General features: G+C 38.1%; 1 protein-coding gene across 8 annotated transcripts in view; it reads right to left on the bottom strand.

Annotated features, from left to right (window-relative positions):
- Positions 1-25,438, bottom strand: part of anks1ab (ankyrin repeat and sterile alpha motif domain containing 1Ab) — a 53,135-nt gene that overhangs the window by 23,872 nt on the left and 3,825 nt on the right. For all 8 annotated transcript variants that reach the window (XM_022675559.2, XM_022675561.2, XM_049479477.1 and 5 more), the window contains 2 exons: positions 10,799-10,868; positions 500-615 (listed from right to left, as the gene is read on the bottom strand). In XM_022675559.2, coding sequence (XP_022531280.2) covers positions 500-615; positions 10,799-10,868 — 186 coding nt within the window. The remainder of the gene's footprint in view (positions 1-499; positions 616-10,798; positions 10,869-25,438) is intronic.

The following is a 25,438-nucleotide window of genomic DNA, read 5'->3' as shown; positions in this document are numbered from 1 at the left end:
AATGTGTCTTCTGGTATTTTTTTTTTTTAATGCAGTAGGCATTGGAGCTGGAGTGTTGTTTGTGAGCCAGACCCAAATGCTAAAGATCAGTGCTTGATCTCTCTAATAGGCAGCTTCCTATAAAAAAAAGCTTTTTAGCAGAAATATTGACAATACTGTGGTCTGGATATGCTTGGATATATAATCTTGGTTTCCCAGATAAAGGATACATAAAACCTAGATTTAAACTAAATTGCCATGCTATTAGTGTATAACCATTGCAAATGCTATTTAGTATTGAATTATGCTTGATCTAGGCCTGGGAAACTAGCCAACCATGTACCTACAAAAATTACAATTCTCTGCACTGGCTTAGACATTTATGTAGAGGTAGATGTAGAATGTCTAATTGTTCATTGACAATCTCCAAAAGATTCTCTGAAATTTGACCAACTCACAAGAACTCCTAGGAACTCATTGTAACTCTAACTAAGACTTTGAGGAACAAAAGACGACTCACCATGAAGCGCAGGTCATCGAATCCATTGAGCAGCAGCTTGCTCTCGTACTGAGGGAAGCCCACATGCTCCAGCCACTCCCCCACCGACTGCTCCAGAACCCGGCTCCCTGCCGCATCTGCCGACATAGGGAGGCGTTTGAGCAGCGAGAAGCCGTTGAGCCGGTAGCAGCGGCACTCAGAGGCCGAGATGTGGCATTGCCACATCATCTTTGGCCAGCAGAGCCAAGGGCAGCAGCAGCAAGGCAGCGTCCAGGCTTGGACAAGGGGCCCACCAGTGGCAGGGGCCCACCACACACACAGACAACAAGAGTGGTGAGCAAGCCACCAGGAGCCCTCGCTGCCAGACCGAGGGCAGAGGTAGAGGTCGACAGGTAGTCCTTTCAAAAGAGTGGCTTCAAGTAAACGAGTCCAGTGGCGAGAGACAACTCAGCATTATCCTTTGACAATAGAGGAATATATAGTGGAGTGACACAACAACTGTCTCCACTGTCTCCCTTTGACTTGCTTCAAAACTACTCAGACCTAAAGGGAGGGGACGAAGGGTCAGTGTTGGAACTGGAAGATCAGAAGCATAAAGTTTTCGAGGAACTTCCACGCCACAGGATCTTTCCCTAAACCACGAGATATAAAGATGCAGCAATCTCCCTGATATACACGTGATCTTTTAATCAGTTTATCATTCATGCAAGAACTCAACCTAGCCAAGATGCTCACCCTGAAGGTTTCTGCAAAGGAGAACTTCTCCAAACGCATTGCCTACTAGAGACCTTTTGAGTGGCACCCTCTAGAAGAACTCAATGGGCCGATGCTTGTTGTAGTTGAGCTTCACTGCCAACTGGTTCAAGAAAGAAAGACTCTTTGCATCACATCTGCATATGCTTGAAACGAAATGCATGTCAAATTTACCAAGTCCACAGCAAGTCCATTATTCCCTTCTGCACTACCATCAATTCCAGAATTCCAGAATCCCTCAATCCCTTCAGAAACCCATCGGAAGGTTCGCAAAATATGTGGCCACCACCAAGTCAACCAGCCCCTGATGACGACAGGTTTCCACTCGCTCTAATCCGAGGACTACTGGTCCTTCTTGGCTCAAGCGCACTCCGGTGGTCTAGCATGCCAAAGCGGAGCGCATCATCATCAAAGTGAGCAGAGGCCACCCTTGATCCAGTGGAAGGCAGGTAAGCTTGTTATCCCCATCAGAAAGCCCTACAGGCGGTTCCCTCGCTCCCCCTGCGGTCCAGCTGCACTCTGAGGTCTCTCCTTGCCCGTAGCGGACCTTCCTGAGGCTCTGCTGCATATCCCCTGCTCCGGGAATGCTCAGTCGCAGCGGCGGCCGCAGTCACCGCTCACAATGCAAAAACATCCAGATGATACACGCCTCCTTCTGAAAGCCACCGGCGGCTCCTTCCTTCCTCGGCTGCAGTCATCAATCCCGTGCTGCTCGAACACCCTCATCCTAATCCCATTCATGCGTCCATTCATGCTCCTCTCCTGCCCCTTTTTTCAGCAGCATCCCTTCTCTTTTTGTGACCGGTCCCTTACCTCACGCCCCCTTGCCCGCGTTCTCATTGAGCGAGACACCCTCGCTTGTCTGCGAGCACTGCAGGGCTGCCATATGCTGTCTGATGCTGTGTGCCTCTGCACAGCGTAAACCGTGGTTCTGTTCTTCCCCTCGATCTCAACCCCCTCCCTCCTTTTTCACTCTCTCTTTCTCTCTCTCTCTCTCTCTCTGTCTTTCTCACACAGTCACCCCCTCTCTCTCTCGTTCCCCTCTTTCATTCTCTCTCTACCACAATCAATCCACAGCCTCTCTCTCTCTCTCTCTCTCTCTGTCTCTCTCTCTCGCTGTACCCCCCTCTCCCTCTCCTCCCCACACTGCTCACCACACTGATTAAAATTGCACACAGGCTCTCTGATCTTGCTGGTGCAGAAAGGACATCATCAGAGGCAGGAGCGGTAAAGAGAGAGAGAGAACGAGAGAAAGAGTAAGAGAGAGAGTGAGTGAGAGAGAGAGAGACAAACCCAAATCACAAACCGCCGTGCCAGGACCAGCCAGAGGATGAGAGAAAACAGGAGGGATGGAGGAGCGATGGAGGGGTAGGGGGGGCAAGCAGGTTCTTCTCCTTCTTCTTCTTCTTCTTTCTTACTCCCTCACCCTCCCCTCTACCTCCTCCACACCCTCCCCTTTGCACTCTTAAGTGCTTCTAGAGCCCATGCACTCTATGAAAAATTAAATCACAGCCAAGTCATATACCACGGTAAATTATCAGAGGAATTACATCCATGGACATGTCACTGTACCGGTGAGGGGGCTGGGGCTGCATGTTAAATGTTAAGTCAGCGAAACGCACTGCGTACACACACACACACACACACACACACACACGTACACACTGTAGTTATCCTACTCTAATCCTCCCCAAACCCACCTTCATGGCGGGAAAAAAAAAATGCCAACATCTGAGTCTCAACAAGCGCAGGGATTGTGGTATTGTTAAAAATGTGCACTCTCGTGTGCGTTTCAGCCATTATCATATATTTCTGCAGCGGCGTATATGTTTCTGATGGCACGGAAGGCGTCGTGAAATATTCTAATTCGCTGTTACACATCGATGCATGTGCACGCATGCAGGGCATTATGGAAATACATCAAGGAGGAGTGGAATCACATGCGCTGTCAGCCTGCCTGAACATTACTCACAACCTCATAAGCATGGGTCTCTGCCTGAGATGATATCAGCGCGGCGGGCTGATTAACAGGGACATCTTTTTGAACTGGTTCACAACTCCAGAGGAGGTAGCGCCATCTGAGCTAAACACCTGTGCAACATGCAGACGCTTTGCTCGCTGCACGGCAAATTAGTTATTGACGCAGCTTCGTAATTAGACGAGTTAAGAGGAAGAGGCGCTGGCACGCTTTTCTCTCCGAATGTGAGTGGAAATAATGCCATATTTCAAGCCCTGTGTCTCCTGTTTTTAAAGGAATAATTATCTGTGGAGCTGAGATGTGGAGGACCTGCCTCTTTACTGCAATGAGACGAGTCTGTTAAAGCAGCATTATATCTAGCTATTCTTGCTCTAGAGAGAATAGCATGTGTCTCCAGATCTACTGTAGATATGTTATTGTCACTCCGGGCCTGAAGGCTGCAACTGCACTATGTAACTTTGCTGGAGCTTTCACGTCAGAACACAAGCAAGATCTCCATCTTTCAGCTTGGCAACAAAAATCAAAAATACACATGTACAGCTATCTATTGGGGCCCTTACAACGATTTATAAAGTGGAGTAAAAGTGAAATACACTCTCCAATTCCCATATAATTCATAGCTCATAACTAATTTTATTTATATAGCACATTTTACAACAAATGTCACAAAGCAGCTTCACAGAGAAACGGGTCCAAGCCTCTTATAAGTGAGCGCCACAGTGATGCCAACAGTGGCAGGGGAAAAAAAAACTCCCTCATACTTAAAGGAAAAACCTTAGGAGGAACCAAGACTCAGTCAGAGGATCCCATCCCCCTTTGGTCGACCGAACAGTACAAACAAACAACAGAAAAAAAAAACAACATTATAGAGAGATAATGAAGAGCTACAGGTTTTGTAGAAACAGGTTCTAAATTATGAGTGTGAGTAGGTGGTTGGAACATGCTCAGTGTTAAATTTAAAGAGATAATGAAGAGCTATAGATAATGTAGAAACAGGTTCTGAGTTATGAGTGTGAGCAGGTGATGGGTACATACTCAGTGTTAATGTTAGAGATAATGGAGAGTTCTAGCTAATGTAGAAATAGATTATGAGTTTTGAGTGTAAGTAGCTGATGGGTACGTATATGTTCAGTGATAATGTTAAAGAGATAATTGAGAGCTATAGCTATTGTAGAAACAGGTTCTGAGTTATGAGGGTGAGTAGGTGATGGGCACATGCTCAGTGTTAATGTTAAAGAGATAATGGAGAGCTATAGATAATGTAGAAACAGGATCTGAGCTATGAGAATCTCCATAATCTCTTTAACATTAACACTAAGTATGTACTCATCACTTACTCAAACTCATAACTCAGAACCTGTTTCTACATTAGCTGTAGCTCTCCATTATCTCTTTAATATTAAAAGTGAACATGTGCCCATGTACTCACACCCATAACTCATAATCTGTTTCTAAATTAGCTGTAGCTCTTCATTATCTCTTTAACATTAACACTGGACATGTTCCCATCACCTACTCATACTTATAACTCAGAACCTGTTTCTACATTATCTATAGCTCTCTATTATCTCTTTAACATTAACACTGGACATGTTCCCATCACCTACTCATACTTATAACTCAGAACCTGTTTCTACATTATCTATAGCTCTCTATTATCTCTTTAACATTCACACTGAGCATGTGTCCATCACCTACTCATACTTATAACTCAGAACCTGTTTCTATATTATCTATAGCTCTCCATTATCTCTTTAACATTAACACTGAGCATACGGTATACCAATCACCTAATCATACTCATAACTCAGAACCTGAGTATACATTATCTATAGCTCTCCATTATCTATTTAACATTAACACTGAACATGTGTCCATCACCTACTCACACTCATAACTCATAACCTGTATCTACATTATCCATAGCTCTCCGTTATCTCTTTAATATTAACACTGAGCATGTGCCCATCATAATTTAAAACCTGTTTCTACATTAGCTATAGCTCTCCATTATCTCTCTGTACTTTTTGTTCTGTTAACTGCTTGTACTGTCCAGGTCGACCAAAGGGGGATGGGTTCCTTTGACTGAGTCTTGGTTCCTCCTAAACTTGTTCCCTTTTAGTATAAGGGTGTATTTCCCTTCCACTGTTGGCATCACTGTGGTGCTCACGTATAAGAGGCTTGGACCCGTCTCTCTGTGAAGCTACTTGGTGACATTTGATGTAAAAAGCACTATATAAATAAAATTAGTTTTGAGCTATGAGTTATATGAGAATTGGGGAGTGTAATTCACTTTTACTCCACTGTACAGATCATTCTATGGTGGCCTCAATAGATCATTGTTCATATACATTTCTTGACAAGCTGAAAGATAGAGATCTTCTCTGTTATGCTAAGTTATGGTAGCATTAAACTGATTTATTTCTGTTTATTTAAGACTAAACTGCAACGTTATATTGCTATAAGTAACTTGAAACTCTTGGTAAAGACAAAAAGTCTGCGTTCTTTTTTTATAACTTTGACTTTACACTGAAAATTATACATTATAGTGAGGCAAAACAGTTCAATGAGAAAATCCATATAAAAGAATAAACATTTGTCAAAATTATAGACTCCCCAAGGACCTCTCTGGTATAAAATCTATGCTGATGGATGGGTGAGTGTGCCTCATCTTTGCCAAGGGTGGCGACAGTTCTGGAGGGCACTGTGTATTGAGTCTGAAATGTATAATTAAGGTTACTGAGTTCTTAATGTCTTTAAAAGAACTGCCTTTCAAAACAATGCATTCAACTGATCTGAAGCATCAATTTGGCTTCAAGGGTGTCATCTTTCTGCACTGCCAGACAACTCCTAAACAACAGACCTTAGATAAACAACCTTTTAGCTATGTGGACAGACCTACACTGACAAAAGCGACAAGTTATAAGCAATAAGGCAATGGCGAGCTCCTTTAATGCCACCAAAATACCTCACAGAACCATTCTGGACACGCAGGGAGTCTCCCACGAGAGTCTGGAGAGCACTAGCTCACAAATTATGACTCACTCAGGTCCCATACTGCTATTGTTCACTTCTCCAAGACTTTAAGTTATACTCTAAATAAACGTATCTCTCCCAGGCAAGGCACTTTAAAAATATACTGCTTTTCTCATTCCATTTATAGCTCTCACTTTGGGATCCAGGCAGTGTTAAGGGGGGAAAATAAGAACGGCGTAATTGCACGGATTTAATGGCATGACCAGCATCGCCAGCGAAGTGGGTCACTCTCTATCTTGCTTAAATCAGGCCAAGGTGCCCATTGTGTGTCAAAATATCAGGTACAAAAATAGTGAGCCACATCACAGACGGGAAGCGAGGAGACAATCAGAGCGTTATAAAAAAGAAAGGTATCAGATACACTTCAGTGATGCAATAGAAGGAGCTTGGTAACTCAGCCATAGCTCCTAAAATGGATTTTATTCTAGGCCTAGCATGATAATTACATTATTAATTTATCAAACAATATATGGAAATGACATTAATCACAGTTTTTGCTTACCACAATATTGCCTTTTATGTATTTGTGAACCCATTAAAGAGGAAATATAAATATTATACCTCTTTCTTAAACAAGTTAGAATAGGTGCATGTGCTATGCAAAAAAAAGAACATGTTCATGTATAAGTTCTTTACACATAATCACGTTCACATAAAGATAAAAATCTTAACAGCTCTATTCTTACCAGTTTCAGTCCTTTTCAGAAAGAGCCATTTAAGGGCTCTGTCACTTTTATGCAAATAAGATGTTAGTGTTAGCTTGTGCTAAATGGCAAAACACAAACAAGCTAGTTCATGCTTAACTTCCACCCTCATCTGTTGACCTGCCACAGACAGTAGGTATAGATCCCTCACTCAGAATAAGTCTACTAGCTAATCATGCTGTGTACTGTCTAAGGTTCTCAACCAACAGACTAAAAAGGAAACGTTTCTTCAACCGATCTAGTGGGTGGGACTGTGAGGGGTGGTGCCAGGGTGGTTCTATGAAGGTTTTCTAATTATGACATTAGAATAAGGGAGCATCCAAACAACTCATAAAAGAATATGATTTCTGACTCTAAACTCTTTCGGCTGATTCACAGAAAACATGGATTTTTTTTTTGTGTTTGAAGTGTTATAGGGGCAGTCGAGATCCAACTGAAAATACAAAAGCATGCAAAAAGTGAGTTTTGCATAACGTGTCCCCTTTATTTGAAATGAACCAGTATGCCAAATTTGTTTTTAAAAAGTTTATATCATTTTTCTATTTGTGGAAAAAAAAAAGTTTTAAAATTTCAATAATATCATTCGCTTGTGTCCTTTCGGATGTACTAGGTGTTGATATCAGAACCTCACCCTCTTTCTTTCTCCTTAATGAAAAAAAAAAACTCTACAGTTTTGTTTTAACCCCACTTGTCCCTTATTTCATACTTGGATTTCTAATACTCTGTCAATTGCTATTCAGGAACGATTGTGCACTAGACTAGACTTTAATTTTTCCCACCCTATAATCAATTTTGGTCCAACATAATGATGTTTATTATTTTTCTATTGCTATAATAGGCTATATATAGGTGTATATTGACTATATATTTGTTTTACATAATCATCCACTGTTTCTACAGACCTGTCCCACTGCTCATATTTTCAACAAACAAAAAGTTGTTCAGAAAAAAAAATAATACAATTTAGCACAACAAAAAAGTATATATTGTGAGAGGCCCTTTTGGAAAGTGAACCTCATAAAAGGACATGCTTTTCACATACATTTTTGGACAAGCTGAGAAATATATAGTGAAAGAAGCATATGAACTCATTCTGAACTTGTAGACTGGTAGACTAAGAAGAATTTTGTGAAGCAGGCTGTTTTTTGGTGTTCTTAAGGATACATCACTTTTAAAGTTGTTCATAAATCGTTTAGACCACATGTTGTCAGAAAACACACCCCTGACAACTCCAACTACTTAAACTCTACCCCTCAAACTCCTTATATTGGGCCAAATTTCTGCCACAATCACACAAATTTCATGAACCCTAAAATAGTACTCCACAAAATACGCTAAACAGTTTCCAAATGATTCCTAAATCATAGATTCTGCAAAAGGATTAAATAAGTTAAATACGAATGCTATGATTAAAGGATTTAAAGGAATTCCTTAGACAAAATGTGATGCCAAACATGCTGTCACAGGTGTACTTAAAAAAGAACTAGGTGTACGTTGCAGTGATGGAGGGGTTTATAAACAACAGGCTGATTAGGAGTTCTGATGAGCAAGCAGAACACACTGTACCTTACAAACTCAAACCACCGCGTCATTATGGCCAGAAAACGTAGTCTTGCTGTTAAATGCTTTCATTTGGGGTACACTGCTGGCATGTCCTGAAGCTGCCTGATGGAATAATGAAAAACCGTGGAGAAGAAAATAACAAACTGCTCCAGTAAAACATGGTGCTGCTGCCACTTATGACTTGCCAGTGGAACTAGCTCTCATCTTTATTGATAAAGTGACTTCCAACAGCAGCAGGAGGATTTCTGCAGTCAACAGAAGCATCTTTACCATGCCAATCCTACCAAATGTCTCAAAAACAGAGAGGGTGGCACGGTACCTTGACCCAGAACTGTCTAACTCATTCATTTAATCAACCTGAACCCTACAGAGCATGCCTTTCTGTTACTGAACATAAAACTCAAGGCAAAAAGCCACGGAAACAAGCAGCAAATGGCTGCATTATGGGTCTGGCACAGCATCAGCAGGGAACGCAGATACCCAGTATCTTCAGGCATCTTCAGCTGCAAGAGATTTACAACCAAGTAATAACAGTAACAATTTGATTTAAGATTTCTTTATGTTATTAGATCATCCAAACGATTAGGCTATATTGGCTGTTGATCTTACTGTATATGATACACTGAAAATAAATCAAATTTGACATTCTACACTTTAACCTTTACAGTCAATGGGCCTCAACAAAAGCAGTGTGTAAGTCAAGAAAACGCGCTTTTTACAAAGAATCTGATATTTAATATTCACTGTTTTCTTGTTTGGAATTTGTTCTTAGCTAAAAACAAGAATATATAAACACTCCAGACCAGTTGTATGCACACACAAAGGATCAGTTACATATATCATATAAAATTAGTATAGTTTATGTAATGGCATATATATATATATATATATATATATATATATATATATATATATATATATATATATATATATATCATATATCATATAAAAAAAATAAAAGACCACTTAACAATGTTGAGTTTCTTTGATTTTACCAAATTGAAAACCTCTGGAATATAATCAAGAGGAAGATGGATGATCACAAGCCATCAAACCAAACTGAACTGCTTGAATTTTTGCACCAGGAGTAAAGTAGCATAAAGTTATCCAAAAGCAGTGTGTAAGACTGATGGAGGAGAACATGATGCCAAGATGCATGAAAACTGTGATTAAAAACCAGGATTATTCCACCAAATATTGAATTAATAAACTCTTAAAAGTTTATGAATATGAACTTGTTTTCTTTGCATTATTTGAGGTCTGAAAGCTCTGCATGTTTCTTGTTATTTCAATATTTTTATTTGGAATTTGAGAGAAATGTTGTCTGTAGTTTACAGAATAAAACAACAATGTTCATTTTATTCAAACATAAACCTATAAATAGCAAAATCAGAGAAACTGATTCAGAAACTGATTATTAAGAACACAGGTGCGAACTATTTTGCTGCTTAAGAACATGTTATGAGTCCAGTATGTTATGTTCTTAGACACTTTGGAAACACTTTCTATGAATGTCATGTCTGTTAGACTATATAAACTTACTCACAACACATTATAATTTTATAAAGCATTTATAAAGCATTATAAACATTTATTATACTTAAATATTACATATTATAATAGCTTATATTAATTTATAATGTATTATAATGCTAAATAAAATAATATTTAAACAGTGTTAATAGTGAAAGTGAAATATGATATGTTAACCCTGATGTATAACATATTACAAGCACAGCTTATGACGCATTATAATCACAATTCATATTACATAATAAACATGGGTATAATGTCTTATACATTTTTATATATAAGTACAATCATGTTTATAATGTCTTATGAATGCATTATAATGTGTTATGAGTATATAGAGTCTAATAGACACGACATTCATAAAAAAATATTACTGGAAGTTTCTTTAAGGAAAATTCCTAAGAAAATATTGGTGAATAAGGCCCAATTATTTTTTTTACATATACAATATAAATACAGTATTTAAATATATATTAAACTATGGAATAGCATACATACGGAATTTAATTTAAAAAAATGGTCGTTGTCCAATTACTCAGCAATTCCTCACCAATTCCACAGTCTTTTCCCTCATACTCTGCAGTGTTTTGGCATGTTTGTGCTGTCTAATCCACCCAACAAATGTGATGAAATGAATTGGCCTACACTTCATCTATGTCAGTGCACATTTTGCTCTGCTCTTGGTTCTGGGGAGAGATCTGAGAGAGTTGGAGGCATTTTTCCTGTCTCTTTGAGGTGTAGCTTCGGATTTACCTGTGGATGCTGGCTGATGTTCCTTGGAGAGTTCGATGCCTGCATCAATTAATGTCATGATCTTCTCAATCTGGTGCAGAAAAAAAAAGAGCAAGGACAGAGTTACAGATAGCACAGATAGTTCGCTTCAGAACAACACCTGTTAAAGACTTTCATTTCACACTGCTAGCATTCGCACGGCTCCTAGCTTTCACTAGCTTTCACTAGCTTTCTCCTAACCAGTGTAGCGCTTTCATTAAGGTTGATTACCGTTTTTTAGCTCACTGAAAGCTTTCATTCACGTGTTCGTCAGTACGAGCGACTAATCTAATCCTCAGACCGTGATAATCAGTTACAAAATGCCTTTGAACACCAGCCGCCAAAAAACCTTCTAAATCAAGAACTGACCTCATTTCAGTTAATATACTGTAGGAGCCGAGACACGAACAACAAGATTTCCTCAACAGAACATTTCATCCCACCTCCCCCACCCTAAAAACGCCAGCTCCGCTAACAAAGAACGAGATGAGAGCTTGTGTGTGGACCAGTTAGCATGATATCATTTACATAACGCTTGCTGGCACACACAGTAGCTTTCAGTCACGATTAGCATTATTAGCATTATTAGTTTTTTGGAAAAATTCCTCTTTTTTAGCTTTTGGGCCCTATTTCAGCAATATATATCGATTTAGGGCGTGTTGGTGTATCTTTGTTATCGTCAAGGTGCAAAAAAAATATGCCTTGCCTTGCTCGAAATGCATAAAAGGCATGAAATAATTATCTTAATTAGTCATGGGTATGGTCAATTTTGGGTTTAATGTTAAATAAACCAATCAGTGTGTAACTTGCCTGACATTCCCTTTAAGAGGCAGATGAGCTCTGACTTTGGCGCATTCTTATCTTAACAGCGCAGCGCTTTTTTATGTCTCAGTTGAGAATTTTATACTGACCTGTGTGTTCACGCTGTAAAGATACACCAGCAACTCATTTAAGTAAGGAGAAATATGTTATTTTATATACATATTTTTAAATGTATTGTTGAGTTAACAATCGGTGGTGTACGCACACTGGAAGCACCTATGAATGAACTCTGGTGATTGAATGTTGTCAGGGTTTTAATCAGACAGTGGAGCTCCTGTGTTTTCCGCCACCAAAATTTATATAGAAACACACCAGAAATTTACCTGAACACACCTCACTTCCAGACCACCACATAGACCATCAGTGTATATTTATTCCTAAACTCTGACACTATTTTAACAGTGCGGGCGCAGGACATGAAAATAGACTGTTTACGAGGTGTAAGATAGCAAAGAGCATCCCAACGTGCCTTGTGTGCAGGGCACGTTGATAGGCCCCTATTTATTTTTTTATTTTATTTTATTTTATTTTTTTTTTTTGGCCCGCCACCATCCCCCCTCTTCGGAGGACTATTATTACTTTATTGTTTATTAATTTATTTGTTTATATTTAAAATATAAAAAAATATATTATTTTTTTTTGTAAGCAGAGACAGTGGGGAGGTTCAGGGTTGGAGAGAGTGAGAGTGAGCAAACAAACAAAGACACAGAGAAAAGAAAGAGAAAGAGAGAGACTAAAAATAACTATTATATTTAAATATTGTATGCAGAAGTTAAGTAAAGGTTACTAAAAGAAAGGATTGTTTCAGCAAAAATTAATTTTACAAATTAAAATTAAATTTACTTAAAAAAAGCATATGCAAAAGTTGCAAAACTTATTTTTTAATAAATTTTACTCGTTATTTTTTCAGTGTGGGTAGAGTTTCAGGTGATGAGAACTCATCCACGATGAGACATCGGTGAGACATGCTGAGATGCAGGATTAAACCTGAGTAAAGACATACAGGGAGAGCAAGCGCTAGGATGTAAGCGTTAAGACGACTGAGCGTCCCAACATTAGTTTGCTTCTCAGATGGAAGGAATATTCCTCAAATGAGATTACAAAACAGCGTGAGTGTTCTCCAGTGTTAGCGCTCTTTAGCTTATGCTTAGCCTCAAATAAAAAAAAAAGAGCTTGGAGATTACTTGTCTCCAATCAATGGATTTTTACAAGAGGACAAAAATAGAAAACGGGGAGGTTTTTTGATGTAATATTTAAAGTCTAAAAACTCCTTCTGCTCTGTGCTAGTGGCATCAACATGCCAGCAAGCCCCTGGATTCATTTAGCAGTCAGACGCCAAGGCCCACATGGAAGATCCCCCGAAGCCATACAGCCCTTCACATTTTCCACTCCAAATTAACCTACTTACATTCTATATTGCATCCCCCAACCCAGCCATCCACCGTGGAGTGCACCTTACATCATTGCAGTCTCTGAAGGTACACCTCAGAGATCTCCGAGCTGCTGCTGCATATGCAAAGCTTTATCGTGAGAAATCCAGCTCTGAGTCCATTTTCTGCTTTTTTTCTATAGACCTGACGCTTACGACCCCAGCCGAACGTGAGCACGGCGGAAAAATGGAAGCCTTTCTTTTCTTTTTAACTCTATTAAAAAGAAACCGCATTTTTTTACTCACTGCATTTACGTGAGCACATTTGACGTGACATATAAAGTGAACATGATTTGCACATGAATAAAAAATATTACAAGAGCTGCAGCAGTATGGGACTTGTTGGCCAGTGCTGTAGCAGATGCCTACGCTGATACATAAACATTTATAAAAACGTAGACACTGAGACTACATTCAGATCTCAAATAGCAGATATGCAGATGTAATATAGTGTAAAGCTCTGGAAAAAAAAAATAAGAGACCACTTCAGTTTCTGAATTAGATTTTCTGATTTTGTTGTTTACAGGTATATGTTTGAGTAAAATTAACATTTTTGTTTTATTCTATAAACTACAGACAACATTTCTCCCAAATTCCAAACAAAAATATTGTCATTTAGAGCATTTATTTACAGAAAATGAGAAATGGCTGAAATAACAAAAAAGATGCAGAGCTTTCAGACCTCAAATAATGCAAATAAAACAAGTTCATATTCATAACGTTTTAAAAAGTTCAGAAATCAATATTTGGTGGAATAAACCTGTTTTTTTTATCACAGTTTTCATGCATCTTGGCATCATGTTCTCCTCCTCCAGTCTTACACACTGCTTTTGGATAGCTTTATGTCTTTACTTCTGATGCAAAAATTCAAGCAGTTCAGTTTGGTTTGATGGTTTGTGATCATCCATCTTCCTCTTGATTATATTCCAGAGGTTTTCAATTGGCAAAATCAGAGAAACTCATCATTTTCTTATTTAGTCTTAAAATGAGATGTGTTCAGGGCACATTGTTATTTTAGCAACAGAAAACACTGGCGCACCACTGACTGAATACAGCCTAGACAGACGGCAACAGTCAGATGCTCATTGCTATCTTGGCAACACCAATGCATGTTACGCACACTTGCACACGCAGCAGTGCACAAACCCAACTTTTAAATCAAAACAGAACACAAAATAAAATAACATTGCTTTTCCCATAAATAAGCTGCTGTAGCTCCTTCACAACGTGAACACGCAGATTATTTTCCTTTTTCTCCAGAGACTAGTTAAGAGATTTAGTATATACATGCCTTTTGTGTGTTCTAAGCTGTACAAGGTGTACGATAGCAAAGACACACTAACACGACCTAAATCCAAAATCCAAAATTCTTGTAAGTATTTACAAACTGTAGTGGCAAATGCAAAAACATTGTCGAAGCAATTTGTTTAATTTATGTGAAACTAATGTGTGAATATGAAGTATATATGCATATATTGTTTTGTAAATGGAAATATGCACATGTGCATGCAAATAGTGAATTAACTGCCCAGCAACTGTCCATAATGAAAGTGCCAATGCACTGATTAAGCACTCTATTATTTATGGAAACTGCACTGACATTAGAGGGACCTTCCTTCCACTGAAAATTCAAAGGGTTTGACCTCTCCTAACTAATAGCTAAAGATTTTATGGAATTTATGAGGCTCTAAATAAAGTGTAGGCTACTGCTAGACCTAAAGAGCCAGTCTAATTCTTTATACAATGACACCAATGATTCAACCCATGGAGGGCTAAGATATTAGCTTATGTATAGTTTGTATAAGGGGAAGATCTCAGTTGTTTTAATTGACCTGTACTGTATGCGTTTTAAAGATTGCAAGCATTAGAGGCTTTCTACATCTTATATGTTATTTTTAAAAGGTCTGAGCGATGTCATTGAAGAACAATATACTGTACAGATGTAGAAAAAAAATAAGAGAGCACTTAAAAAGCATGTTTTTCATGATTTTATCAAATTAAAAACCTCTGGAATATAATCAAGAGGAAGATGGATGATCACAAGCCATCAAACCAAACTGAACTGCTTGCATTTTCGCACCAGGAGTAAAGCAGCATAAAGTTATCCAAAAGCAGTATGTAAGACTGGTGGAGGACAACATGATGCCAAGATGCATGAAAACTGTAATTAAACACCAGGGTTATTCCACCAAATTTAAACTTTATGAATATGAACTTGTTTTCTTTGCATTATTTGAGGTCTGAAAGCTCTGCATTTTTTGTTATTTCAGACATTTCTCTTTTTCTGCAAATGAATGCTCTAAATGAAAATTTTTTTATTTGAAATTTGGAAGAAATGTTGTCTGTAGTTTATAGAATAAAACAGCAATGTTCATTTTACTCAAACATAAACCTATAAATAGCAAAATCAGAGAAAATTTACACAAAAAATGGTTCTTAATTCGTTTTAAATGGACCATTTAAAGAATGAAGAAATGCAGAATGAAGCCATCTTCATAAATCCATAACTACAGTGGCGCGTTTGAAATAAGATAGACATGCTTTTAGACCTCAGTGCGAGCTTAGTGAGGCGACTGTTAAATAGAGTCAGTCTGCACCACTGTAAAACTGTGAACCGCTTCAACCCTGAAGATGTGCACCGAGCGTTCGCAGTGTTTGAGTAAGTCATTGAACTGTGGTCAGAAATCTTCATTATCATGAAGCCGAGGATGAGAGATAGAGGTAGACAAAGGAGGGGCAGAGAGACATGGGTTATTGCAGTCGTAGCCCGAAGCCTCGAAGTTCCAAGGCTTCCAAAAACGATGCATGAAATGCTAACGTCTCCAATCTGCAGCGCCAGCAGTAAGGGGTCGTCACACAAGGTCCACGCTAACGAGTGAAGATGCGAAAGCCAGCGGCTTTAAGAAAATGTGAAGTGCAGAGGTAATAAAGATTTAATACCGGGCTGGCCGCTCCTATGTGCCAGAGTGGTAACAAGATTACAGGCCCCAAAGACTAGCCGCAATATCGAGTAATGGAGTGATGGCATAGAAGGTTGGAAGCGTCAGACGGAAGCAATGTCAAGGCTGGGCTGGAGGAGCATGCAGCAGAAGCATCGGGCTGGGATGATGTGGTTGGGGGCCATTTTTTCGCTTCCACTGTGTAGCCTTCGTAATAACAAAAGAAACCCACCTACCCCTATTTTGCTATATCTGATTCTGACTCACAAGCACCAGAATAGAGATAAGGAGAAAACAAAACCTCCCAGAAACTACTTAAGACGCTTCGACGAAGCTCAGTAAATGCACTGCTCCGTGAGCACTGCAGGAACTTGTCGGAGAACCTCAGAAGCTTTTCTGACAGGTGAGAGGGTTTTTCCCCCCTCCATCTTTTCCTTCTTGCATCTTTCACTTGCTATCTGAAGATGCACTCCCCAGACATCTTCCGTTTGCTGCATGAATTATAAATGGAGTTATATTGCCATCTGTGCCGAGAATGTTTGACCGCTCACTCGAACGAGAATTAAAAAAAAAAAAAAACACACACACAAGCTTCCCCACAGAAACTCGCAAGAAACGTTCACACATCGGTTACAGCGTGGCGCGTATTGTCTTTAAAACCGTGCAGGTGGTGATATGCACGTAAATAACGTTAGATATTTAGATATACCCTTTCAAACCCAAAGACGAAGAAGCTATGATCTGTGCGCTGGGGTTACAACTCGAGTCCTTTTATTATGTATGTACAGTAGACGTTCCTCCGTGGACTCGCAGCCTTTAAACCCCCATAGGATGCCTGTGTTAAACTTAGACTCAGAGACAAGCAACTCAACGTTTTCAGAAGCCATTAGAGAGTAAACCATGTCGTGCTCTTTTCTGCTGTAACACAGTTAGAGTTAGAGTTAGAGTTACAGTTAGGGCACGATGGAGCCAAACTAAACTAGACTAGAGCTTAGATTAGGCCCAAAATATCCAGCCTGCCCAAAATATTCCCAAATATTCAGTCATTATGACCCATTATGTCCAATTTAAACCCAACCCGACGTATGTTTTAAAACATTTTCAGGCTGTTTGAATGAGCAAAATCTGTTCAGAATTATGTTTACCCTCCTGTTATGTTCATTTGTCAGAACCAGCAGAGGTGTTCCCATGTTTAACTATCCAAAAGATATCTGGAAAAAATCCTAACAAGCAGTGTGAATATTGCATTACTAACTCCATTGCTAGTTATTATCAATATAATTAATATTTAGTGCAATAGTGTTTCTTACCTCTAACAGGTAAAGGTTCAATTAGGATAATTTACTCATTTGTTATTAAAAAATACATGTTCAACCCTTTTGTAATGTGTCCCTACTTTATTACTTTTGAAAAACAACATATAAAACAGTAATTTTAACATAACATTGAAACATAGCATTGCAGTTTTGTTTTACTTCAGTTTTTGCAGGGGGTGGTTGCAAATATTTGAGATGAAAATGTTTTATATTATTTGTTGATTACACTGATTAAGGCAAGCAGAAGACGTTTCATACTGAAAAAATACTTTTAACTATTTTTTTTATCTTCAAACTTCAAGATAACAGGAGGGTTAATTAACATTGCAACATTGAAGAAGCATAGATCTATTATTTAAGAAAAAATTGTTTATGAAGAACTGATCTCTGAAAGATTGTTAAAACATGAACAATGCAAACAATGAAGGCCTAAAAAATCGTTAAATTCGGCTACAAGAATGATGTCTGAATGACTTTCCTCCAATCTAATGTAATTTAACATGGTTTAAGGATAGAAACTAAATTCTAAACCAACATTTTTTTTAATATATTGAGCTTATAGTCTAGGTGCAAAAACACACACAAAAAAAAACAGTAATAAGTGCTGCAAGTCAAGTGCGTAATTCGGACTGGAGTGGAGTGTGAACTGTGCACTTTTTGTGCAACTTTTTTAAATTTTGGTTTATTACTTTGCTATGTTGTGATTATTGTTGTGAATAAAAATAGCGTTAAAAAAGGCATCTACGTCACAAACCATTTTCTTAAGCCCGAGGAAAATGGTGGGAAATCTCAGAAAAATGTCGCCCGAGTTCGGGTTGGGTCAGGTTTGGGCACAGAATCTAAGCTCTAAACTAGACAAGTAAAGCTTGGTTTCGGATGTCCTACAGTGAAAGCATCTGGACTCTAAACAGTCCTGAGCATGACCAGCATCACCAACGGCGGTTTAGGCCAGTGCATTCCAGCCTGTTAATATTCTTTTACTGTACATGCCTGTATAAATGCAGGCTGTAGGGGAGGCAGATTGTTGTTTTTAGCATGGCGACCTGCACTTAACCCTCAAGCTTTCTCTCTCTCTCTCTCTCTCTCTCTCTCTCTCTCTCTCTCTCTTTCTCTCCACACTTGTCTGAACCTGGAGGGGTAACAGTGCAGGAGCACCTCTGAAAAACAGGATGTCCTTGAGAACAGGACACTCCACCCCTGCCTGGCCTGCCTGAGAAAACACAGACCTGCCACTGAACACCGCTTTGTGCCCCTGATTAGAGTCAAATTTCAGCTTTGTTCTTTAAAATGGTCAACTTTCAGCTTGGGGTAAACTCTGAAGAGACCAACAACTGCATGCCCATTTCTGTTCAGCAGAATCTTACAATGCCTGGCCTGGATGTAAGTAAGTAAATGATGTGGGGTTGGTTGATGCTGCAGTTGGTCTGCAGGTTTAGGTTCAGCAACAGTATGTGCTGAAAGAATGAGGTCAGCTGACTACCTGAATATACTGAATATAGAACAGGTTATTCCATCAATGGATTGTTTCTTTCCTGATGTCACGGGCAAATTCCAAAGATAACAATGTCTGGATTCATGGTGCTGGAATTGTGAAAGAGTGATTCAGGGTTCAGGGAGCATGAGATCATCATTTTCACACATGGGTTGACAGAGTTCACCACAGAGTCCAGATCTTAACCTCATTGAGAATCTTTGGGATGTGCTGGATGGAGAAGAGCTGCTTTGTGCAGTGGTCAGACTCTACCATCATCAATGCTGCTGCAAGATCTTGGTGAAACATTTATCCAGCAACACTGGTTTTAAATAAATATTGTGACATTGCAGAAGATTGTCAAAACAATGCCACAGTGAATGCACCGTGCTGCATTCAATCCTAAACCTAAACCTTCCTTACTATACATCTCTGGTCATATTTGACTCAGGTGTCTTGTTTATGTGCACTGTAACCAATTGCTGAATTTTTTACACTAAAATCATACCGTAAATAACTGGTTAAACTGTAAAACTGTAGAGCGACATGCATCTGGGAATGTCCTATGAAAACAGCTCCCTGTCAGGGTGGGTGCAGGGAGGACGAGGAGGCGGACGCAAATGCAAACATAAATGGGATTTATTAACAAAACAAATACAAAATACACATGGAATAAACTGACTGGGAATAACTAGAAACTGGGGAAACACACGGACCACTAACAGACGTAAAAACGTACAAGGATCGACACCGGGGAAATGAAACACGGACCTTAAATAGAGGTGCACACACACAGGAAACATGAAACACCTGGGACGAAGGGGCGGAGTTACAGAAGAACACAGGTGAGTGGAAAAACACTGGGAAAACACAGGGGCAAGGAGTCACGTGGGATAACACAGGCACGAGGACAGACAGGAAACAGGGCCAGGACCTTACACTCCCACCTGTATATTTAACTGTAACATTTGAGTGAAAAAAAATGTGTGGTTAGATTAAAAAGTTTCAACTCCAAAGCGATTCTGTTTGTGATCCAATCTCAATCCCACCTGATTATGTATTACACAGCTGTTCAGGTGCAGTTTAATCTGATTTATTACCAAGATAATTACTACAGCTGTTAACTAATGCCTCTTCTCTGCTGCTCCAAGGAACACAGGACCTTCTAACTGTATTTACTTTCATGCTCCGCCCTAGATAGCTTTGACCAATAAGCAAAGACAGTGTGATCATGTGATTTATTGTGATGTACAGTATATATTTGTACTTGCTGTTGTTTTGTTGTGTAAAAACTAGAACAAACCAATGTGGAAAATGCTTTAAGTAAACAGACTTTTTCATAACTTATTTTATTTTATTTAGAATGATTTTTTTATCCCCAGCTCAGATACGTAGCTTAACAGTTTTCTCAGTAGGCCTCACACTTTTGCACAGAGCTCCAGGTATGCAAAAACTCCCCAACAGGTCCAAAGTTTCATTGTCACTCTGGCTGATGGGAACTGCTGATAAAACAGATTGTGAGGGCAGCAGCCCAGGCTATGAATATGACTAAAGGCTGTCGGAAGAAGCAGGGAGACTGAGGAGGAGAGGAGGAGTGGAGGAGTGGGGAGGGGATGGGAGGGGAGCTGTTGTGTGCTGAGCGTGGGCTGCTGACCCTTGGGAAGGTGCCTGAGAAGATGTGGAGTGACAGCTAAGGCCCAATTAGCCCCGTGCTCCGTGGCCAGCATGGAAGAGCAGGAGGGACTGATGGGCCCAGCCAAGCGTTCAGCATTCAGCCACAGGCACTCGTACCGCCATGCCTGCTGCTGTCTCTCCCTCCTCCCCTCCACGAGCCTTCAATCCTTCCATGGTGTGCTCCCACCTCCTTCCATTAACCCTTAGAGGTCTACAGTTTATGTACAGTGAGTTTGCATTTGCATAATTTGCAAAATATTTTAACTGTAAATGTTTTATAATATTGATATTAAAGGTCTCCTTCCACTTAAACTCACTTTTTTCTTGTTCTTTGTGAAATACAATAAGGTTCTCCAAGCTGTGTATGCATGCTGCATAAAAACTGTTCTTAAACCCCTATTGTCTACCCATTGTCTACTCAGAAAAATGACTGGATCAGAAAAAGCACCCGTGTCTATGTCAACCCGTGAATTAGTATTCATAGCCCCGCCCATCTCGACTCGCGACCCCCCACAGACAGAGCTGAACCCGAGCTGCAGCAGAGCTGACAATGTCTCGTCAGCTAAAGAGCTTACGGCTCTGTTTACACCAGCTAGTTAGCGTTAGCTATCTTGTGTAAGTATCTATAGGTTTACATCGGATCTCCGGTGGATTCTGCGTTTTATCGAGACCTTAAATATACACTAGGGAAGCACGGTTTGACAAGGCAACACAACTCGACAGAACACCGGTCAAAACTCTCCCCACAGCTGAGTGACCCAGCTAGTTAGCTATTTTGTATAAGTCTCTATAGGTTTACATTGGATCTCTGGTGGATTCCGCATTTTACAGTGATTTTAAATAAACACTAGGGAAGCACGGTTTGATAAGGCAGCACAACTTGACAGGACACCAGTCACAGCTCTCCCCCCAGCTGAACGACGCTGAGAGTCTAATGTTAAGTAAAGTTTAAGGGTTAACTTTCTCTACCACTCAGTGCGATATCTGTACAACTAAGGCTGTATCTCTGAAAACATTTAGTCCTTTTTAGAGTTTTATAGCTGTAAAATTGACTGTGGGGCAAAGGCAGGTAGCGTTCTCTGCAGCAGGGCTGTTAGCAAATCAGAAGCGATATGTTTGCATGTATAAAAATTCATGAGCAAGAGCTGAAATCCTGTCCTTCTTTAGAGATCACTAATCCAGTAAACTAAAGTGGGGTTATACAGAAACACCAGAGCATTTTTTTCACAAAAAAAAAACAAAAGAAAAAAAAAAAGATCGCTACCTGGGTGATTCTCACGAAAAACAGATTTAAAAGGGTTCACACTTGAAAAATTTCAAAAGGCATTTAAATATAAAATTTCTTTTTGTTATGCAAGACTAGGGTCTGAACTTTTTAGAAATACTTTTTTTTTTTAATTTTATAATTTTTTTCTGTATATTTTGCACCATTTTAGTCAGTCAGAGCACACACATTCTCAGTACCGCAACATGATAACACAGAACAGATATGGTTTAAAAGTTACACATTTGTTACTTTTTAAATAGATATTATTAACAGTTGTGCTCATATGTGTATATAACCCAGAAAATATTATATTTATAAGTTTCCCATTTTTTTTTATTTTATGATTTGTCTCATTACCGCAACAGATTTCATGATTCATGTCCTGTCTTTTCAGGATATTTAACTGAAAAATTACATGTATAATTTCTTATTTAGTACAGATGACCTATGAAGAAATACAATTTATCCAAATACCATTATAAACTAGAATTTGTTTTATAACAGTAAAATAATTAGTAAATAAATATGTGTTGCGGTAAAGAGAATGGTGTTTCGGTAAAGAGAGTCAATGTTTCGGTAAAGAGAGTCATTACAAGGATTCCTACTTAATTAACAATAACACTTTACACAACAAACACAGAGTGTGAATGCTGTGAATAAATAACAAATTTTAATGATGTACTTCTTGAGTTTTGTATGGAGTAGTAATATTGAACAAAATGTGGTATTTGCTGTTGAAAATTATTCTCAGTAAGACTCAAGCTGTGAAAATATCCTATTTTGAACTGTGTATTTTAATAAAACAAATTTCAACATACCTCATTAGACATAAATTTAAAACTTTAAACATCACTGTATAACTAAATTGAAATGGAATGTTTAAATACAAAATAAGTAATTCAACATCTCATAAAACAACTTTTTTATTAAGTATTAATTTCATGACAGATATAAACATCAATGTACAACTAAATTGAAATTAAATATTTAAGTATGAAACAAGCAATTCAACATCTCATTAAACATCTTTGTATTAAGCATTAATCTCATGAAAAATGTAAACATCAATGTGCAACTAAATTAAAATTAAAGATAAAATTAAAGAAAGTTGTTTAATGAAATGTATATATGTGTGTATATATATAAATTTCATATATATAATATATACATTTCATGAAACAACTTTTATTGTTATAAACTGTTAATAAAGGTTGTTTCATAAAATGTGTATATATATATACAATATTTATAACAATAAAAGTTTATAAAAATAAATTTCATGAAACAACCTTTATTAACAGTTTATAACAATAAAAGTTGTTTCATGAAATGTATATATTATATATATGAAATTTATATTATATATATATATATATATATATATATATATATATATATATATATATATATATATATATATATATATATATATATTATTATTATTTTTATATATTATTTTTATATCTTATGCGGAAGTTATATGGGTGTCACTGCCCTGCTACATAAATCTGTTTTTTATCTGAAATTGCATCATGTATTGTTTTATATATTGTTTATTATAAGTAAATAAAGGCTTTTTTATGAAACAATATATATATATATATATATATATATATATATATATATATATATATATATATATATATATATATATAAGTTCATGTCACTTAAAACATTAATTTCTCTTTACCGCAACAGTGAATCTCTCTACCGCAACAGGCCTTAAATTGTTGCGGTGTATGAGAAGGCTGTTGCGGAGTATGAGGGACCTTAACCTTCTTTGATCTCTGTGGGGCCACCATGATGCCTGGCTAAACTTTTGCTAGCTTTTTGTATTTAGACTTTAAAAACCTTAAAAATTCCCAAAACACAATAACATTTTCATTTTTTTAAACATTAAAAACTAGCTGTTTCGGTAATGAGAAACAAAAAGTTGTGTATGCTCGCTGACAACCAAGTTTTTAACATTTATCTGGAGAGGTATAAAATTAGGTGCTTACCTGGTAGCCATCTTGGGTGTCATACTAAAAGGTGTCCCCCCTCTCAAAATGGCTGTTTTTTTTCTGTTCCTTGTGGTCTTAAATGGTGCTTGAAAATTGTTGCGGAGGCTGAGAACATTGGTTCTGACCAAAGTTATTTTTCTAAATATTTTCTTTTCTTTTACCAATGAATTCCAAGTAATACATTTTTATTGACTGTAACAATTTACTTTATGAGATACATTTAAGTTTTTTATTATTTATTTATTTTAAATATTAAAATTGTGTAATTGAAGAGCCGAGATTCAGCAATGGACGCGTTGCGGTACTGAGAATTTCACACTAAATTATAAAAAATACATAATTTAAAATATCACAATGTCTACTTTTAATCACTTCCAATATAGCCTTTGATGAGATGTTTATAAACCAGTGTTTCCCAAATTGATAGCATTTACCTGTTCATCACACTCCTTAATGCCACCTCATTAGTCTGATTTCGTGAGAATCACCCACCTACTGTACCCTCCTAGAGAGAGCATGGCCAATTGTGCTCTCTCAGACTCTGGCTGCTGATGCTGAAGCAACCTGATCCAGGATTTGAACCGGTGATGAAACAAAAATTTTAACTAAATAATCTAATCATTAAAAAAGTCTAATTTAAACCATTCATAGCATACCATGACCATTAAATGCTCTTTAGTTTGCTGTATTGTTTTTCAGAACAACATTTACATTTTTTAATCCTATACTAATTCTAGTTTCAACTAATGGCAATGAGTGATAAAGGGTGAGAGTCCCACTTAATGTACCAATTCAGAGAGAGCATGGCCAATTGTGCTCTCTCTCGGACTCTGGCTGCTGATGGCGAACTAGCCTGATCTAGGATTTGAATGAGTGACCCTTGAATGAAGCAAAAATACTTTTGACTGAACAATCTAATAAAAAAGACAAAGTCAAACCATTCACATTATATCATAATCAATATTAAATAATCTTTAGTTTTCTGTAGATACATAAAGTCTCTCAGTGTGCAGAGTCTTTTCAGAAGCCTTTTTAAAAGGCCCATCTCTTCCATTCATCCTGTGCTGATTCTCCACTCACACATGCCTTTTTTATTCTCATCTTTATTAACTGAAAAATGACGGATTTATCACACTAATAAATGACAACCAGTCTGCCGACTGCATTCAGCCTCTGTCAGACCTATATGTCCCAATAAGCAGTTTAATATACAGTATGGTGTCACTCTTAGTTTTGCTCCTGTGGAGTCTGTGTGCAGAGATTTGCTCAAGTAAAGAACTTTGCTAGCAAACATCTCTAAAGACCCTCAGACCTTATCTTAGAAATGCAGCAGCAAGAATACGTCTTACAAACTAACAAATTGAGTATATCTTGCATCATGTGGGATATAAAGAGTGAGCAAAATCATCGTATAAACATTTATCCAGATTAGTTTGTCTAAATCCAAACTAATTGCCTAATTGGTTTAAGAGACTTTGCTTCTAACAGTGTATTGGGTTTTAATCATTAAATTTAATAAAAAGTCTCCCCAGAAATTGTTTTTTTTAATGGTTTTGCCACTGGCTTTGACTGTCTGTTGTCCCTTTCACAGCTGAAACAGAGATTTTGATTGGTTTTCCTATTGACTTTGACTGTTTTTGTCCAACTCACAGCTAAAACGAGGATCATGATTGGTTAATGCCACTAGGTTTGGATATTTGT

The sequence above is a fragment of the Astyanax mexicanus genome, chromosome 5, assembly GCF_023375975.1.
Source record: "Astyanax mexicanus isolate ESR-SI-001 chromosome 5, AstMex3_surface, whole genome shotgun sequence".
Lineage (NCBI taxonomy): Eukaryota > Metazoa > Chordata > Actinopteri > Characiformes > Acestrorhamphidae > Astyanax > Astyanax mexicanus.
The sequence above is the reverse complement of the archived record's forward strand: the minus strand, read 5'-3'. Positions and strand labels throughout refer to the sequence as shown.